The sequence below is a fragment of the Rana temporaria genome, chromosome 1, assembly GCF_905171775.1.
Source record: "Rana temporaria chromosome 1, aRanTem1.1, whole genome shotgun sequence".
Lineage (NCBI taxonomy): Eukaryota > Metazoa > Chordata > Amphibia > Anura > Ranidae > Rana > Rana temporaria.
In genome coordinates, this window is record NC_053489.1 from 391,915,636 (window position 1) to 391,936,728 (window position 21,093).

At 42.7% G+C, this 21,093-nt stretch overlaps 1 protein-coding gene across 6 annotated transcripts in view; it reads right to left on the reverse strand.

Moving 5' to 3' along the window:
- Nucleotides 1-21,093, reverse strand: part of TCF3 (transcription factor 3) — a 137,623-nt gene that overhangs the window by 66,224 nt on the left and 50,306 nt on the right. For all 6 annotated transcript variants that reach the window (XM_040322629.1, XM_040322631.1, XM_040322630.1 and 3 more), the window contains 6 exons: nucleotides 18,226-18,295; nucleotides 5,423-5,496; nucleotides 4,867-4,963; nucleotides 3,068-3,132; nucleotides 1,945-2,074; nucleotides 897-946 (listed from right to left, as the gene is read on the reverse strand). In XM_040322629.1, coding sequence (XP_040178563.1) covers nucleotides 897-946; nucleotides 1,945-2,074; nucleotides 3,068-3,132; nucleotides 4,867-4,963; nucleotides 5,423-5,496; nucleotides 18,226-18,295 — 486 coding nt within the window. The remainder of the gene's footprint in view (nucleotides 1-896; nucleotides 947-1,944; nucleotides 2,075-3,067; nucleotides 3,133-4,866; nucleotides 4,964-5,422; nucleotides 5,497-18,225; nucleotides 18,296-21,093) is intronic.

A 21,093-nucleotide genomic window follows, 5' to 3' on the forward strand; every position in this document is an offset into this window, starting at 1 on the left:
CGTGCAGCTCTATGGAGCCACGGATTTCAGCGTTGACTCTACGGTCCATCGTCATCCGATCCCCCATAGGGGAGAGCGGCGATTTGACAGGTCGGTCCCTGCACAGTGTGCAAAGACAGACCTGTCATCTGCCTGCTCAGCGGGGATCGACGGGGTGATTGCCACTGAGCTAAGCGGAGCCTGTGTGAAACGGCCCTTTGAACTTGCTCAAAGCTGAAATGTTCAAACATGTTTATTTCAACTAAAGTCAATAGTAGATTCAAATTTATAAACAACATTTTCAAAAAAGCCTTAAGGATCAAAGCTGGACAAATCCGATGAGCCAATTAGCTGCTATACCCCAAGTGGGGTGAAAATTATCCTGCCGAGTGTCAGATTGATGTGAAAAGGGATGAGTATTTCTGCTGAGGGGCATTAAAAAAGTGTGGGAGTAAAAATGGGTGACATTCTAAGCCATTCCCTAGTTTAATCCAATTGTTCCCTGAAATATGCTGCTGCATTCAACAGTTTGCTTCTGTAATTCGATAAGATGCAGACTGCGACAGACTTTATGTGGTATTATGTGCTGTCACAGCTTGATATTTTTTTTCCATTGTGATACAATTTGATTTTATGATGTTGTGTGCTCTGGCTTGGTAATGATGTTGTTGCACTTGATCTAATTTGCTATGGAGGCATTGAATAGTGTGCAAACTGTTGGTGGCAGTGGCAGAGGAACAATGCAGCAGAAAGCACCAATAGAATTCTATTCTCGATGGATTTCTTCTTGGATTAATCAATATAGCAAATTTGTGTTCTTTACAAAGAAAATGCAGTAAAAAAGACAAAAAGGATACAAACCACCCTTTAAAAACAATATTTCATTATTTATATTTTCATATGCACACACTACTTACAGATGAAGGGAGTCCTGGGGGTATTTTGCGCACTTTTTTAGGCTGGGGATCTGCATGATGAAAACGATAACAAAAACACATGGTTAGTAACCCCTGCATTAAACCAACTAGTCACAACTGGGCTTATGTAGAAAAAAAAAAAAAAAATTCAGCTCCAAATTAGCAAAACTAAGGAGTCCTAACTTAAGTGAAATTAAACTCTCTTACAGTGAGGACACACCTTTGTTGGCAATCAGAGCGCAGAAATTTTTTGTAGTTTGCCACCAGGTTTGCACACATCTCGGGAGGGATTTTGTCCCACTCCTCTTTGCAGATTCTCTCCAATTCATTGAGGTTTTCAAGGCTGACATTTGATAACTCAAACCTTCAGCTCTCTCCACATATTTTCTATGGGATGAAGGTCTGGAGACTGGCTAGGCCACTCCAGGACCTTCTTGAGCCACTCCTTAGTTGTCTTGGCTGTGTGTTTTGGGTCATTGTCATGCTAGAATAACCATCCATGACCCATTTTTAATGCTCTGGTTGAAGGAAGGAGGCTCTCACCAAAGATTTGATGGTACATGGCTCCATCCATCGTCCCTTTGTTTCCACCTCAATGTTTGATGGGGGGGGGGGGGGGTGCATATGATCAGCACAGGGCCAACCAGCACTGTCCAGAAGAGGGTATGGGGGTCCATGCAGCCTCAAAAGACAGTCAGAGGAGAATGAAAACCCCCTTCTACAAGCTTTAACCAGTGCTCGGCTTGACACTGATAGAAGTCACAAGACTGCTATATACTGCTGATGAGAAAAGATATTTAGCAGTTTATATTAACTGAAATTATTGCATTGCCGTTAAGATTACTTCGGCTGCTTTCACACTGGGGCGGCGGGTCTGTTAGCGACCCAAAAGCCCAGCTTAAACAGCGGTAAAGCAACCCCTGCCAGCAGCCGAAGGGGTTAAAAGTGTCAGTGTTGTGGCGCTTCCAAAGCGCTGCCCATTAATTCCAATATTTTGAAGAAAAAAACAAACAAAAAAATAAAAACACAACTTCACACATTCTCTTACCTAGATTAGCATCTCCGGGACGCCGCCGTGTATTGTTTGTGTAAGGGTAAAATTGTGAGCTTCCTTTTCCAGTGGTGGGCGAGAGGGCACTGGAATTGTTTATCCCCATATCCCCTGGCATAAATCCAGGCTGGAAAATAATCATGAATATCTCAAATCGAGGAGAGACTTATAGAAATATATTTTATATATACATACACACACACACACACACACACACACACACACACACACGTGTTTGCCCGATCATAAGCCCAGGTCTTATATTAATTTTGGCAAAAGACATGGTAGGGCTTATTTTTGGGGCAAGTCTTACCATGTAACGTGCTGTCTTCTCTCCCTGCTTGATGGGAATTTACAGTGTGAACCGAGTTAAAATGCTTGTAAAATCTATAATCCACTCTATTACAGTAGTATATAATGTACAATGTGTGTTTCTTTAATACAATTGTGCCAAATACTTTCGGTATAGCACTGCTCTGCGCTTCTGTGACCCGCCGGAGCTCTCTTCGGCGCAATTAAATTACGGGAACACACACATTGTACATTATATACTACTATAATAGAGTATTATAGGATTTTACAAGCATTTTAAACTAGGGCTTATATTGCAGCCCTCCTGGAAAATACTGCTAGGTCTCATTTTCGGGGAAACACGGTATACATACACAGACAGACATATTATGATTTGCTGGAGGTTGAATAGTCAAAGGCAACACATCCCTATATATACATATGATCGGAAAAGAGAAATGGGACTTTAAAAAAAGGTGCCACAAAAAATTTGCAAATAGATATATAAAAATATCAAATTATTAATACAAAAAATGTATAAAACCAACAGGATGTCATCATACAATAACCATATATTGAGTAATCAGCAGTAACTTCTTGCTCTACATTTTTCGTCAAAAACAATGGCTTCCTCAGGAGACTTCAGGTAAGTACTGCTTATTGTATGACGACATCCTGTTGGTTTTATACATTTTTGTATTACTACGATTTGATATTTCTATACATCCAAAATTCAGTTTTTGGCAGCTTTCAAGTCCCATTTCTTTTTTCCTATCACATGTATATACAGACATACCCACACGTGCATACAATAACATTTATACGGTACCTGATTAATTGGAGGCATTCCAGGATCTCGTACAAATGCTGAATAAGACGGTCGCTCATTCTTCCCTAAAATAAATTACCCAGTGGACAGAAATTAAAATAAGGCACAAGTGTGTTACGTTTAAATAAAACAGATCTTATAAAAAAAATAATTGAATATGAATTGTATTATCTATATGTTAAATGTACTGTACGCTTAAATATTAGCAAATGTGTGCCTGCTCATGAATGCGTTTGTGAAGGCTAAAAAGGTTTGTGGCCTCTGGCGAGTCAATGCACTGGTATGCATTACTGCTCAGACAATATTTTAGCTGAACAGAAATATTGTGCGTAACATCTCACTAAATTTAATAAGGGAGATACAGATTGTAAGCTGATCTGTCCAGTCGAGGGGAGCATAGGAAGCAGAGCAAGAGCTGATCATTGACCATAAAAAAAGAAAGATGTAGAATGGTGGTTGACCATATACAGAGATATGGGTGGGGTAGTTGAAGGATAGAGGTGGCGGAAGAGCAACAGGGGTTCTGATAAAGTAGAGTGGAAACAGTTCATGGGCAGGAGGCGTGTGTGTGGAGAAGGGGCTTATGAGGCTTATGTCGAAGGGGCATAACCGAAAAAGTTCTGCCGATTGGCATCTGATCAGCATCGGCATCTGAGTGCAAATCTGTGTGTTCTGACAGCCGCCCCCGTCGGAATACATTAGCGGGGGAGATTGCTGTACTAACATTGCATAGCAAGTACACTGGCTCCTCCCAAGCTCTTCAGTTTTGTTACGTTCAGCCCGCTGGGTTGAAAAAAAAAAAAAAAATAATAATTTTTTGTGTGCGCTAGACTTTAACCACTTAAGACCCGGACCAAAATGCAGGTAAAGGACCAGGCCCCTTTTTGCGATTCGGCACTGCGTCGCTTTAACTGACAATTGTGGACGTGTGACGTGGCTCCCAAACAAAATTGGCGTCCTTTTTTTCCCACAAATGGCTTTCTTTTGGTGGTATTTGATCACCTCTGCGGTTTTTATTTTTTGCGCTATAAACAAAAATAGAGCGACAATTTTTAAAAAAAATAAATGCAATATTTTTTACTTTTTGCTATAATAAATATCCCCCAAAAACATAAAAAATACTTTTTTATTCAGTTTAGTCAGTTTACACACGGCTATCCTCATTCGTCAGCTCCGGGGACCGATCGTGGGACTCCAGCGGCGATCGGGTCCACGAGTCCCACGGTCCCGGAGCTTCGCGCGCCCGCGACCCACCGCTGGGCTTTATACAATCACGTACGGGATTGTGCCCAGCGGTGCCATTCTGCCGACGTAAATGTGTAGGAGGCGGTCCTTAAGTGGTTAAGATCTGTAAATCAATGGCAACTCGTTTGTACTAGTAAATCTGTGAAACATCCAGTTAATTCAGACCTGGAGCAGATTAACCACATCCAGAGCTTTTTTTCTCAGAAAATAGGTGCAGGAACTCAACCACGACCCTGTTCAAATTTCACAAACAGTAGAAGGGTCTTAAAGGGGCATTAAATACCAGGTTTGCCATACATACAGAGTGCAGAGTTCAGGGGGGTTACACACAGGGCAGAGCTGTCACTTGTAAACACAGAAACCAGACTTCTGTGTTTACAAGTGATTGTGGTGAGAAGGCACCAAAGGGTCGGAGCCAAAGGTGGTGGAACTGAGTTCCCCCAAGTTCCCCCTGAAAAAAAGCCCTGACCACAACTAATATTTACAGCATATCTGATGAACACTGCATATGGACAAGGTCTGCACCTTTGAATCTACATTCACTTGTGTCTCACCTACAAGTCCAGTTGTTAAGAAAGGAGTAGATGACAAACTGCCTTCATGTGAAGGATGATCCCTGGGTTCACCATAATGGGAGGAATCACCATATCCCTGAAAAAAGAAGTACAAGCAAAAGGTGAAAACAGAAAATAAAAATGACATTTTACATTTTTTGGGACTCCCATGATATGGACTTTACATACAACCATCAAATGTACTTGATGGGAGTCTCGTAAATCCCTGCACAGCAGTACTCATACTGAGAGAGGGAGGCTTAACACTAAGCCATTTATGGTTTTATAGTCTTGTACTGTGCTAGCAGTCTAGCACTTGTGAACATGCCTACAGGAAGGGAGAGCACGATGACTTCATAATTGTAAGCTGCTTCTACTTTGTCCAATCAGCAGGTTTGTGGTCTTAAACCGGGTATATTGCTTAAAATGCAGAGGGGTTTGCTGACAGGGGTGTTTACATTATAAGACTGGATAAGCAGAATTACAAATCCTTTGTCCGGTTTATAAACTTTCCTGGACTGCCATCACGTTTTTATTTATTTTTCCTTCAACTTACTCTTCCTTGATCATATGAGGAACCATTGTGATCACCAGCTCCCCAGGCACCAGATGCAGTTCTTTCCTCCATACCTTAAACAGAAAAAAATATATATATATAAAAATCAATGTATGGGTGCCTATATGTACATAGAATGGTGTAACCTTCAATCTTCAGCAGCACTCAGACATCAAGCTGTTCCAATGGTTATAAAAAAAAAATATTTAGATATTTAAAAATGATAAACATTCAATCCTGCTTTTCTGTAGGTCATATCTCTCCAAGTTCCATGCTTGTACAGCACACAGTAAATTTGAACACAGACACCATATTACCATTTTGTGCTGCTTGAATAAGCAACAAAATAGAGCCAAAATGATACCTTCTAATTATTGGTTCTATTGTGCTCGCACTACTGCCTCCTTTTTCTGCCACTCTAGAGATCTGGTTGCTTAACTGTTATATAATTTACATAATTATGCATATTAATTTCTGCAGGTCATGAATATTCATCAAATTCCCTTGATGAATTGTGTTTTATGATAGGAGGGAAGGAAAGGGAGAGAAAGAAGGTAGAGGGAAAGTGATAGACAGAAAACCAAATACTTTTTCAGATAGACACATAAAAATACATTGGAATATGCTGAGAGAAACACTAAAATGCAAAAGGGGTGGCAGGTACTACATACAAACGGTAGAGAGTCAGGCTAGCCATAGATGGGCAGGTGACCAGAATCCTTTTGGAGAATGACAGGCGGTGAGACATATGCTTGTCTGTGACTGCACTGCCAAATCACCAAGACACTCCGCAATGTGGGTGCGCTGCGCACGCGTTAACATTTATTTTTTACAGAACAGGATATTATCATTGCATAGATTTCTCATCAAGGAATAGATTATGGATTCCAACAGCTATCACTTCAAGAGAGGGGTGGTTGCAAGAAGCCCATTTAGACCCCTATATCAAGTGATATGAAGTCAGCTTGGCCTGGTACAGAAAAAAAAAAAAAAACTGCTCTTAATGCTAGTGACACTTTTCATCAATGTAGTACTGCTCAGAGCCCTTCCAGATATGCACATGGCATGAGCCTATGATATTATCCCATCCCTAGGTTGCAAGCCATCTATGTTTTTAGAGACCGCACATAAAAATACAGAAAAGGATATCCATAGTGTTTGTAAGCTGGTCTGTATAAAAGCATACTGAAAGAAACCATACTACGCATGTGCACACAGCCAGGGCAATCTTTCCCCGCTGTGTTCTCCAAGCGCTGCAGAGGAATTACATCCTGTAGCTTGTCGTCAGCTCTCTCTCCCCTTCACTAGCCAACACTTTCAGAGAATGCAGCAGGTGGGTAGGGGACCTTTGACTTGGTGGGTCACATGGCTGCACAGAGGTCAGGGTACAGGATGTGACAGCTCACAATATACTTGCCAGAGAAGTTCTAAAGCCCAAAAAGAGGAAACCCACCGGACAAGAATCAGTACAGAAATAGAATAGATGTGTTAATGGACATTTTTTATTCAGTCCAATAAGCTGCCGATGTAAACCTTGGTTATGGCAGCTTTGGCTTTACCAGCCTGGTATGAAAACATTGCTCGAGAAGAATGAATCATTTTGCCAGGTTTTTATTGCTGCCTTGAGCTGGTTAGTGACATTTCACCTCATTTACTGCTCCTGCCACAGCCTATACACTACACACAATAAGGGGAGTAGTTGTCATTGGGACTAACAGATAACCACAGGGATTTTTGGAAAAAAAGGATTCCATTGCAGTCTGTGTCCCCATTAGGGAGATTTACCATCATTACTTTGTGTCCAGACAGGAAGAAAGAAAATCTCCCCATGGGGACCCCAGATCATGACAGAAGATCTATCCCTTTCCAACTCAGTCTGTAACTTGGGGGTGAAATCACCAAAGCATGCTGTGTAATACAGCAACTAATTAAGCCGTTAAAGATAAACCTTCTGCACAGTGTTTATAAACATTCATCAGAAGCAGGATTCATAAATACAAAAAGTAACATTCATTCTAAAGCCTCATACATAACGATCGGATTTTCCGACAGGAATTGTGTGATGACAGGCTATTGGCAGAAAATGCAATCGTTTATACGCAGGACAATTGTTGGATTTTCCGGACAAATGTTGGATGGCAGGCTTGAAAATTTTCTGCAGACAACAGTCTGTTGTCGGATTTTCTGAGCGTGTGTACACAAGTCCGTCGGACAAACACGCATACTCGAAAGCAATGCTCACCAAAACACAACAACATTAGCAGAAGGTGCCCAAAGGGTGGTGCTAAAGAGCTGAAAAACTATGTAGTACGTAACTACGTTCGTGTTTGTTGGTCCACAATTGTGTGCCGTTTATAAACAAAACTAGTTCCTGGCCAATGCCCTTCAGACAAAAGTCCAAGGCTTTGTCTGTGGAAAATCCGATCGGGTGTACGAGGCTTTAATTCCCCCTAATCACCTCAAAACTTATTCCCCTTACCTCTTGAAGTGGTAGTAAACTCTCCTATAGTACTTTTCCACATCCAAACCATAACGTATTACCTTACATTTCCCAAACCTTTGTTGCTGTTCCCTGCAGTGACATTTTCGCATTGCGCCTTTCTGCCTGCATGCTCAGTGTGCCGTCAAATCCTTCACAAAAGGTGTCGTATGCATTAAGGGCCCACAGGCGCCGCCCCCTCTCCATGAAATAGATCACTTCATGAATTACATGAATGTATCCAATGCCCCTGCTAACACCCCCTATTCAGGAGTCTGGTCCCTTTTCGGACGCTGGGCACCTGATTTCCAGCGGCAGATTATTTTATTTTTGAAGCACCGGATTAGAACCATAGGCTCAAATAGGCTTCAAAAAAGGTGAACTGCAAGCGCAGAGCATTGTGCTCGCAGTTCACCCAGGTGGGTTAGCAAAGTAAATTAATAATTTGCTTTGCCAACACTGAACTGCCTCTCAGCCAATCAGGAGTCATGGATCCAATACCCACTACCTGATTGGACACCTAACTGAATGGAAGAACGGGAGGGCAGAGCCATGGAGGACACAGGAGCTTGCTGCAGTCACCTGCTGCGTGTCCCACAGCTCGCTGCCACCAGGATGGGGCAAGTGTGTGCCGGTCAGACAGCGAATGGGGCGGGGCCGGGGGGTTCAGAGGCTGCATATGATGGGGGCACAGTGAGGCTGCAATTGATTCATTTTTTTCAGGATTGTTCAGAATTTCCATTCGTTTAAAAAAAAATAAAAAAATTGGAGCACCAATTAGAAATAACACAAAAGCTCTGGCCCCGGCTGGTGTAAACATTGGACCTTGTCAGAAGCAATATTACAGCCATATATCTGCAGAAGGGATGGAAAAGCACACTGCACTGGAACGAGATACCAAAAGCTGACATGGCGCAGGCTGCAGCCAGGGGACAGAAAATGAACGCAAAGAAAATTTACATGAAAAAAATTACATGAACAGGAGAATGGACATTGCAGTGTGCTTTGTAAGGTTTACATAGGTTGATGCAATGATGAATGTGGATTCTGAGGGCCGGGTTAACTTCCACAAAGTCATTCCTTCAGATTTGTTTATATGCATATATTAAATATTAATTTTAAATGAACATTTTTATTCATTTGTTTTTATTGAACATGTGCAATAAAAACTTAATGCGGATTTACGACTATCAAAATGCTTGTTTCATTGAAAACCAATAAAAAAAAAAGTAGTCTTAGGCACACAGGCTCTTGCCAGCTACTGTGTGATGAGGTGTGAAATCCCTGGTGCTTCCCGTACCCAGCAAGCTGCATACAGCTGCCAATACAAGCCAATTGCTGTATGTGGCCATGACCAGATAAATGCTGGTGGCTTCTTCATTTAGACATACATGCTTGATGCAACGTGTAGCATCCAGGGAGAAGCACTGTACATGCACAGGTAGATGCTGATGCAGAAGCCAATGGCATCTACCCAAGCATTCCCACATACAGCCATTGGTAAACACATGTGGCTCCCAGGGCGCAGGAAAGCACTGGGATTTTACACTTGAGTTGGTAAGTGCCCATGAAGTCAAAAACTCACTTTTTTATGCCTACCCTAAATTGTTTTTTCAGATGGCATCTTAACAAGGTTTGAACTTCCACATGTTAGAGCCTTTAGCAAAGACAACAGTGAGCAACATAGTTGTGACGTTACCAAATCTCACACCAATACCCCGAGACTATCGGTCAGAGGTAACAGAGCCCAAAATGATCTTGCACTACACAAATACAGCCGAGACTGAAGGCACAGGAGTGCCTAGGTACCCTTACATATACCAGGAACTGTTCTGCTATTTTTAATAGGAATTAAAGACCAAAAGGGGCAAATATTTTAGTGTACATCATAAGCACAATTAAAAATTCTAGATGCCCCATATAACAGTTTCTCCGCTAAACAGGAAAGATCTAGTCACTTGAGCATCTTATGTTTACGGCAATAGAGCAAAAGCTGTGGCATTTACAGATCATCCCAATGCTGTCAAAACTTTGAAGGAAACCCATCTGCAATAAAATAAAATTCTAACACGACACTGTTGTGGTTCCCAACCTTGTCCCTCTATGGCAGTGGTCATCAACCCTGTCCTCAGGGCCCACTAACAGGCCAGGTTTTCAAGATAAATTAAATACATCACAGGGGATATAAGTTGCTGCTCAGTGATTGCAGTATTCTAGTCTGCATCTCCCCAGGGTAATACATAAAATCTGGCCTGTTAGTGGGCCCCGAGGATAGGGTTGATGACCACTGCTCTATGGTGTTCGGTTCATTCCTGAGCCATTAAAAAAAAAAAAAAAAAAATATTAAATTAAATGCAAAAAGCAACTTGTCTAGTCCTTAAAGGGTTTGTAAAGGTTTGTTTTTTATTTTCTAAATAGGTTCCTATAAGCTAGTGCATTGTTCGTTCACTTACCTTTTCCTTCCATTTCCCTTCTAAATTGTTTTTTTCTTTGTTTGAATTTCTCACTTTGTTTCTCCTCAGTAAGCTTTCCACCATCATCGGAGCGGTGGAAAGTAACTTCGAACACCTTACTGAGGAGGGACAGGAAGTGAGAAATTCAGACAAAGAAAGCAAAAAAAAAAAACAACATTTAGAAGGGAAATGGAAGGAAAAGGTAAGTGAACCAACAATGCACTAGCTTAACCACTTAAGCCTCGGACCAAAATGCAGCTAAAGGACCAGGCCCCTTTTTGCAAATCGGGACTGCGTCGCTTTAACCGACAATTGCGCGGTCGTGCGACGTGGCTCCCAAACAAAATTGGCGTCCTTTTTTCCCCCACAAATAGAGCTTTCTTTTGGTGGTATTTGATCACCTCTGCGGTTATTTTTTGCGCTATAAACAAAAAATTGAGCGACAATTTAAAAAAAAAAAAAATGCAATATTTTTTACTTTTTGCTATAATAAATATCCCCCAAAAATATATAAAAACACACATTGCAGGCTAGTCCCATATCAAATACAAATAGGTTACTAAAGCTATGAAAATTCTTGTCCGACAGAATACAACTTCAAAAGTAAAGTAAAGTATCATTTGTGCATGCGTGGTCTTTGTCACTCTTTTCTTACAAATACCATACAAATTTTTTTTTGAAAATAAGGCACTCCATTATACAAGAATATTTTTCACACTTGTCCCTTCGGATATTTTTTGCATCAACTGTCCTGACCAGCTTTCGAAAGTGGTATTTTGCGTCCAATTTTTTTATAGTGTGTACTAGGCATTAGTTGAAAATCTTAACTGTTAAAATGTTACTAAACCCACAACAGTAAAATCATTCTGTATATGCAGTGAAGCACACAGGTTATACTTACTGTGGAACTTAAGGGGTTAATCCTCTGCATTGTGTAAAAATGCTGTTTCATCCCGTCTTCTCTAATCCCTGATCCTCCCCTACTTTTACTTTCCCCAATCCATCTACTGATCGTACAGAGCCTTTGGGGGCACTCTGCACATGCTTAGTTTGGTGTGTATTGGTAGAGCGTTTTTTTGGGAGGGTGCATGTGATTGGCACAGGGCCAATCAGCCCTGACCAGACAAAGTCAGGGGTTATGCAGCCTCATAGAAGGGTCAGAGGAGAATGAAAAATCCTTCTACAAGCATTAATCAGTGCTTAGCTGGACACCAACAGAAGTCACAAGACTGCTATATACTGCTGATGAGAAAAGGGTATTTAGCAGCTTATATTTACAAACATAAATTGCATTTACATGTACTGAGAGACCAGATATAGTGAATACAGGGTACTAGGCTTAGTAACACCAAGTTATGTCCTTCGTGATGGCTTTTAGGTTTTTATTTTAGCAACATTTAGGCTTTAAAAGAGGAAGTAAACCCTTGTTAAATATAAAAAAAAAAAAAAAAAAAAAAAAGCATACTAGCTCATTATGTATTACTTAGCTCAGATCGAAGCCCCTATAGCGGTCCACGTCTCATCCTCCGGCCGCTGACATGTCGCCTCGGAGTTACTTCTGGGTATTGCGGCTCCCGCATTGTGATTGGCCAGAGCCACAATGACGTCACTCCTGCGCATGCTCGTAACGGCACGCAGACTGAAGCAACGGCACATAGGTGCCATTGCTTCAGTTTGCCCCAGTACGCATGTGTCGGTGACATTGGTACATGCAGGGGACAGGGGACATCTAAACCGTGCAGGGTCCCAGGTTTAGCATCAATAACTATATACAACATTGTGATGAACCACATCAGAAAGTCTGAGAAAGGTGTTAGTTTTCTTCCTTGTAGCAGTTTATACAAGTCAAAAAACGCTCAGATTCATGTTACAATGTGTAGCTTTCCTGTTGTATTGTACCAAATTTTTTGAAAAATAGAGATTGCAAAAAATAAAAAAATTTACAAAAAAATAAAATGTATATTTAAAGAGGACCTATACTCGGAAACAGACAAAACTATGTTATAAAACTTAGACACATGGGAAAGTCTGCATACTTTAGTCATATGAATTTTTCTGAGGAGGGATAATCAGTTACATTTAGCCGATTCCCTAGTGCTAGGCCTTCACACACGAAAGCCTAGCAACTGGTCATCTACATGCCAGGATCTACAACCAGCAAAGCAAATATTTTAGTTTTCCTTTAACTTACTATCTAAACAACATGGTCAAAGCAGAATTTCTGGTATGGCAATTTAATTTGTACATACTTGCATTGTTCCCAATGTAAGTATATGTGCCATACCTGTGGGACCTGGAATCTAGTGGAGATCACTGTAGTCACGGTGCTTAGAGCAATTTCCAGCTTCCATGGGGATCCCACAGGTATGGCACATAAATACTTCCCTCAGTCCAATCTATAAAGATTGCAATACAGCTATAATATAGCTTTAGATTAACATGAATGTGTGAATCCATTTTTTAAACACAAAAATAAGCTGTGTATATTCTGTGCATACACACTTTCAGCATATTCACATACACACAGCTTCAACAGAATATGTACTTCACCAATTGTAATGGCCATGTACTATACAAAAACAAATCAGAAGTGGAATTCTTAGCAAGTGCCATTTTCTTCCCCCAAAAACATATCAAACTTTTTCATTTTTAAAAAGGGTGCTTCTGTAAACTATATGACACAAATTCTGAGCATCATCTACAGTGACAAGAAAAAGTATGTGAACCCGTGAAATGAAAGTGATACTAAACCCAGAACCTACATTTACCATCTGGTCGTCCACAGAACATGGAAATGCAAATATGTTAGTAACTAGAAAATGCTAAAATACCTTTTCTCGTCAGCAGTCTTGTGATTTCTACAAGTCCCTGGTGAAGCCTGTAGCAGTTTTCATACTGCACCAAGATGTCCTATGAGACAGCAGGCCTGATCCTGTCTGGACAGTGCCGATTGCCCCTGTGCTGATCACATGCACTCGCCCAAGAAAAAAATTATCACAAAAAACACTAAACTGAGCATGTGCAGCCTGACTCCAAAGGCTCCATCTTATCCAGACTTGTCCAGGGGACAGTGTAGGGAGGGGAGGATCTCTGCATACAGGATTAAAACAGTCTTTTTACATAATGCTTAGGATTAACCCCTTAGGTTCCACAGTGGGTATAACAAGCATGTTTTACTGCACAGACTGATTTTACGGTTGTGGTCTAAGTCAGTGTTCCCCAACCCCCGGGCCGCGGACCGGTACCGGTCCGTGGATCAAACGGTACCGGGCCGCCCGAGGAACTTTTAAATATTTTCACTGTGGGTCCTCCCCGCTTCCTGATTGGCCGAAAGGCAAACCCCACGCCATTGGCCGAGGAGGAGGCGCCGCGGGAGGACTCGCCGCTCGCCGACGTAGTGTGTGTGCCTGTGGTGGGCTGGGCTCAGGGCTGCTGCTGCGTGACTGGCTGTGCTCTGGGCTTCGGCCACCAGGCTCCATTCAGAGATTGGACAAACGGAGGTCACATGCGCTGGCAGGGCTGGATTGCTCCAGGAGTCCCGCCTCCGCCTTGCTGTGTGAACCACCGCCGCCGTCTTCTCTTCCTCCTCTCTGGATTGGATGATTTCCCCCAGGTTGTGGCAGCCACTCTGGCACTGGTGCTGCGGCGCCAGCTCTATCCCGGTCCCCACATGCTATGAAAAGACTTCTCCAGGGATATGGATCTGCAGCTGATTGACCAAGTGAACTGCGGTATGTGAAACGGATGTACATACACATACACAGAGCATCAATGTCTCCCCCACTTAAAGTCCTCAATGTTCCTCCTGTCACACCAATGTCCCCCCACTTATCTCTAATGTCTCTCCTCTCTCCCCCCCCCCCCCCCACTTATCCACAATGCTTTTCACTTATCCCCAATGTCCCTCCACGTATCCCAAATGTTTCTCCTCTCCTCTCATGTATCCCAAATATCCCCCACTCATCCCAAGTAGCCCCTCTCTCCCCAAACATGTCCCAAACATCCGCCCACTTAGCACCATTACCCCCCTCTCCCACTTAGCACCAATGTTCCAACTCTCTCCCAAAAAATTATCACATTGCCCCCCCCCCATTGCCTAGTGGGGACACTACTTTCATCTGTGGAGGGGGGCTATACCTTCATCTGTGGAGGGGGGCACTGCCTTCATCTGCGGAGGGGGGCACTGCCTTCATCTGCGGAGGGGGGCACTGCCTTCATCTGCGGAGGGGGGCACTGCCTTCATCTGCGGAGGGGGGCACTGCCTTCATCTGTTGGGGCCTTACCACATCTGGTGGCAGGCAACATGGCAAGTGACACGCTCAAAGCTCCCACTGATTCTGCATTATGGTGGGTTTAACTTTTTTATTTATTACTACAATGTAATAATAGAAATAATGCGCTGACAAATTGCCCGCGAAAAATCGCTTACCCCCTGCATGCCATCTTTAAACTCCCCCCAACCGGGCCTTGGCAACATTTTCTTCCACCCAACCGGTCCCCGGTGCCAAAAAGGTTGGGGACCACTGGTCTAAGTAACACTTTAACTGGCTTTCTGAAGACATTTGCCATAAAATGATCGGACTCCCATCTAAGTCACAATAGGCAAACAATGTGCTTAAACTGATGACACACAAATTATTCAAATTTCTTGTGTCTTTTCTGACCACACCATTAAACATTCACCGTGCTGGAGGAAAAAGTAAATGAACTCTTGGTGTTAATAGATCCTCCTTTGGCAGTAATGACTTCAGGCAAGCACTTTGGTAGCTCTGGATCAGACCTGTACAACGTTCAGGAGGAATTCCTCTTTACAAAACCGCTTCAGCTCAGACACATTGGTAGGATGTCTGTTGTGAATGGCTCTCAAAATTCATTCTATAGCACCTCTATAGGGTTAAGGTCTGGGCTCTGGCATGGCCGTTCCAAAAGCTGCATTTTTGGTTTTCTGAAGGCAGTCTGTAGTGGATTTACTTCAATGTTTATGGTCATGCTCCCCTGCATCAACCAACTTCTACCAAGCTTTAGCTGGTAGACAGCCATCCTGACATTATTGCAGGATATTTTGGTAAACTTTGGAATTATTTTCCCCTTAATGATTGCAAGTGGTTCAGGCCCTGGGGCAGTCAAGCAAGCCCAAACCATGATGTTCCCTCCATCATCATACTGGACCATTGCAATGATGCTTTGATATTGGCAAGCTGTGCCCTTTTTGAGCCATACATAGCGCAGAGTATTTGTTCCAAACAATTAAAAAAAAAATTCAATGTTCCAAAAACCATTTTTCCAGTAGCGTTGCAGTTTTCCGAGGTACTCTTCAGGCATGCAGCAATGTTTATTTTGGAGCTTCCCCCCTGGTGTACACCTGCCTTAAACATGCACACCTGCCCGTTTAAAGACTTGCATATGGCAGACTCAGGGATGTTTGCCTGTCCCAGTGACGTTGTCAATCCTTTAGCTGTTGCTCATGGTTTAGTTTAAAAAAAAAAAAAAAAAATCTGCATTGTACCTTGGAAGTCAACTTGGCTGGGGCCCCCTTTTAGGAAGAGTAGCAACAGTACTAAACTGTCTCCATTTATAGGACAGACAATTTGTCTGCTGACTGATGGATGCTTAAACACTTTGAGATGGCTTTGTATCCCTTTCCAGCCTTATACAGATCAACTACTCTTGATTGTATGTCTTCAGAGAGCTCCTTATGAGCTATGGTTCACTTCAGCTGATGCTTCTTATGAACAGCAATCTTAAAATGTTTGAGGCTGGGTTCACACTTGTCCGACAAACGGTCCTACATTGGGAGCCTCATGTAGCATGACGTGTGAAAATCAATGTTTCCCTATGAGAGCTGTCTTAACTGGTCCTACACAAGTTGGTCCGACTTTGAAAATGCTCCCTGTACTACTTTTGGTCCTACATTGATTCTACTTCAACCCATTGAATATCATTGAAGTCGGACCAAAGTAGTATCCGGTTCATGAAAGTAGGATGGATGTAGGACCAATGTAGCAGAGCAAAGTAGGATGAAAGTAGTGTAGTAGTGTGAACCCAGCCTGAATGTCTCAACATAACTCTAAACCACACCTCCAAACTAATTTCATTAACTGGACTCCATGTGTGCAAACTACTGACTCCAATAAGCTTTCATTAAGACTCCTTTCACACTGGGTCGGTTTGCAGGCGCTACAATGCTAACAAAAGCACCTGCAAACTGACCTGAAACAGCCGCTGCTGTCTCTCCAGTGTGACATCCCGTTATGCGTTCACTAGGAGCAGTGCGCTAGCAGGACGGTTAAAATTTGGAGCAGTGTTTATACCGCTCCTGCCCATTGAAATCAATTGGGCACTGCGGCTATATCGCCGGTAAAGCGCCTTCGCAGAGATGCTTTGTGGTGGTTTTTAACCCTTTCTCGGCTGCTAGTGGGGGTAAAAACCACCCCGCTAGCGACTGAATAGCGTCACAAAATTGACGGTAAAGAGCGTCTAAAAATTACGGCTTTACCGCTGCCCCAGTGTTAGAGGGGCCTTAATGTGCCTCAATTAAGACCGGAGATATTAGAATGGTTTGCATTTTATCAGCTTAAACACATTATATTTGTTTATTATTGTGCCTTAGATGGAGGATGAGATCACATTTTATGGCAAATTACTGCAGAAAACCAGTTAATTCCATACTTTTTCTTGCCACTTCATGTTCAACCAATGGCGTTTCAGCACAAGCATTAGGTAGGCCATAACACTGGTAGATTTTCAAACGAACATTCATACAAAAATTCGTAGTACATTCAATGACTTGCCAAATTTCATTTGAAGTACTTCAAAATTTTGGAATTGGTGTAATTGCTCAAAAAAAGGAAAAAATACATAAAAAAAAAAAACAAACAATTTGTTTAAGAACAATTTTTTTCATCCCGTTTTTCATTTGACTGTAGTAGCAAGAAAAATCAATCTCGATTTGGCCCCACTATTAAAAAAATCAAATCAAAAAACGTAACGAAATTGTTCAGTGTATGGCCAGCTTAGGTCTTTAACATTGGAGGCCAGGTGTCTGGAAACTACAAACAAATGAAATCATTGGATCTGTAAATAATTCATTGCTGGATATTGTTCTGAGAGTTGGTGTATACAGGACCCTTCATAGCAATGAATAAAAGGAACGGACAGCTTTTATATGTGCAGTATGAATTTAGGTCTTTACCCAGTCTCTTCATACTCAAAAATATGAAAACAAATGCAACCTGCTCATGGGAAAGTTTGGTTTCTATGCAAGAAATACCCTGGGCAGATGTGAAGCTATGGGGGAAAACAATACAAAAGTTTTTTTTTCTTCTGATCCTTTGAAGATCATTCATGTGAACACCATTCTTCCACAGAGTGCAAAATGTTTTCACTTCTTGCTTCATGGCTCTCTCATGTAAACATGGCTTCAGATACACAACTTCATTATGGGAACATTCGTAGTTTCACAATCAAGTGATCGGAATGCATATATTGGATTTTCTTGAGAAATTAAAAAACAGATTATTTCTTTGTACACCGTTTTACCTTCATTTGTATTTGATATCATCTATTGATTTTCCACTTTCCAAATATTAAGGAAGCATGACCAAATCAAGGCCATGCTTTTCTTCTGGGTCACAGGAGTGCACTTATTTCTGCACTCCCGTTACCCAAAATCAGCCGCCTGAACCCGCTCTTCCTGCCCCCTCCACAAGTCCGGTGCTCCTGTAAGCGCTGGACGGGCAGAGCAGAGAGCTGATAACCAACAGTAATCTGTTTCTGCTCAGTGAAGACCGAGAACTGATCACATAAGGGGGCATGCTTGTTTGTTTTTTTAAATCCTGCACTTCTCCAATATATGTAAAATGTATATTTACCTGATGCACCAAATTGGCTGGCAAGTGTTGTTGGTCTGCTCTTTCCATTATTCACAGGTAAAGGGAACATCTGGAAAATAAAATGTGGACATGGCCCATGAACATATCAACCAAGTTACTGAGCATTACAGAATTAAAAAAAACCTTTGCATAAAATAAAAAGAATTCAGAATGTTACATTACAGACACTGGTATCAAAGCATAAATATACGGTATATTTGTCAATACTTGCATTTCTGCAAACAATGTGCAAATTTGTCTGGAATTTCTCTTTTTCAACCATAATGCAATGCATGGCATTTGAACAGTCAGCGGGTTTAGAAAGGCCAAAACGAGGGCTTTTGGACAAGTCAACCCCACACTATAAAATGGGGGCACAGAACAACCATAGTGTCGATGTATTGGAAGCTGCAGTAGGGAAAGCTATCAAACTATAAAGGGAGACATAAGGATCGGTGAAAAAACTTTAATTTGGATTGCTAGCTCTTTGGACGGTCAACAACATTGTTATGAATATTGAGGGTCTTGGATTTCAATTTGTTTTTTACTGGTTGATCCGAGGTCAGTCAGTCAATTGGCTGCTGTTATGTGCATTTTGTTTTTGTTGCAGGCCAAATTTAATGTTGCTGTATTCTCTGTAGCATCTTTATTCTTACAAAAAAAAGAAAGAAAAAAAAAACCCAGCCTGTGCTCCTCTTCTCTAGTGAATGTGGACCCAGCCTCGCTTATTAAAAAACGGTCCTGCTGCTGGCCAATTTTACACTGCTATAACATTTGCAGTCTCTTAATTCTTAGCCATCGAGCTCCAAAAGGTTTTACCCCCTTCATGACCAGGTCAGTTTCTGCTATTTTTACTGGCGATCGTGCAGTCATGCAACACTGAATGTAAATTAAAATTGATATCTTTTTTTCACACAAATGGAACTTCTTTTGGTGGTAGTGGTATCAGCACGCACACACACACACACACACACACACCTTATAAAACATTTAATAGAAATAAAAAAATCCCAATATAGGCATATTAACCGTCTTGTGCAAAAGTTATAGCATCTACAAACTATGGTATATATACACACACACAAATTTACGCAGCTTTACTGGTTATGGCGGTGATCAGGGACTTAAAGGGGGAATAGGATAGTGTGGCAGGCAACCTTGTTGCCAAACTCATGTCTTGTCCAATCACAGCACAAGTCGGGTGAAAGGCTGCAGCATACATGTACGTTACCCAGTCTGGAGCTGCCGCCCACATAGAACTGTGTGAGGGGGCAGCAAAAGGTTAAAGCCCATTAAATAAAAAACAAGTATTTCTGCACCCAGGTGTTTGTATACCTATAGTACCTGGCCCAGATTGGCCAATCGGGAGAACAGGGATAATTCCCGGTGGGCTGGTCGGGGTTGTGGGCCGGTGAAATATGCCTCCGTCCTGCGCTTGCGGCCGAGACTGAGTGCCCGGCGCGGGGTGCAGCTCACGATGGCGCCACAGAGGTGATGGTGCTTAAGCGCCAGAGTGCGCCTCTCCCTCCTTCTCTCCTTCCCTGAGCCCGCGCTCCCCACCGCCGCAGTGTTTTCTCTCCTCTCTCGAGTCCTGTCACAAACTTCATCTTATCCACCCCGGCGGCGCAGCTGCACACTGTCCTCTCTAGCTGCCGCCCGGGTGGGGTTTGTCCTGAGGGGGGGTCTGGAGGTACTAATGGAGGGGGCGGTGCTGTACTAATTGTGGTGGATGGCTAAGTTGTGGGGGGCTCTGTACTAATTGTGGTGGGCTCTGTACTAATTGTGGTGGATGGCTAAGTTGTGGGGGGGGGGGGGGCTTTGTACTAATTGTGGTGGATGGCCAAGTTGTGGGGGGGCTCTGTACTAATTGTGGGGGATGGCTTGTGGGGGGTTCTGTACCAATTGTGGGGGATGGCTTGTGGTGGGGGTCTGTACAAATGGAGGGGGTGGTTTGTCCGGGGATCTGTACTAATGGATGGGGGGGGGGGGTCTCTACTAATGGGGGGTCTGTACTAATTAAAGCGGGAGGTTTGTCCTGAGGGGGGTCTGTACTAATGGAGGGGGGGGTGGTTTGTCCTGGGGGGCAGCAGTGTGTGTGGGCTGCCGCTGCGGGCGGCATCTGAAGGACGAGTCCAGACCACGCCGCGCTCACCACACAGGCCGGACACATGCCCGCAGTGCCGCCGTCGCGACTTGCAAGGCTTCAGAAACAGGTAGGGGGGACCAGTTTTAAAGTTTCCTGTTTAAAAAAATAAAAAATAAAAACACACCAAATCCCTGCAATAATATATTAAGCAGCCTGTATAATGTATTATTGCTGGGATTTGTAGTCCTCCAACTGCTGGTATTCTGCATTGTGTTTTACATAATTTATTGCTGGGATTTGTTTTTTCTCTATAGCTGCTGGTATTCTGCATTGCGCAGTATAATGTATTATTGCTGGGATTTGTAGTTCCTCTATAACTGGTCAGTGGTAACCTGCAGTGCGCAGTATAATCATTATACAACGCAATGGAGGATACCACCAGCTATAGAGAACTAAAAATCCCAGCAATAGTACATTATATACAACACAATGCAGAATAACGCCATCTATGCTATCTTTCTCTGTAAAAGATTAATAAGTTAAACGATCACTTTAAGCATCATAACCTTTAAAGGTTAATGGAGCACAGATATAATGTATGGCGTGTGTGTGCGCGTGCGTGCCGGGGGGGGGGGGGCGGCAAAATGCACCTTCGCCTTAGTTGGAAAAAATCCTTGCACCCGCCTTGCCTGCGCTGTGTTGCCAAGCGTCCGGTAATTTATGGACAGCACGTATATTTAACCCCCTTTTTGGGGTGTACGTAAGGTCCGTTATGGGCATCG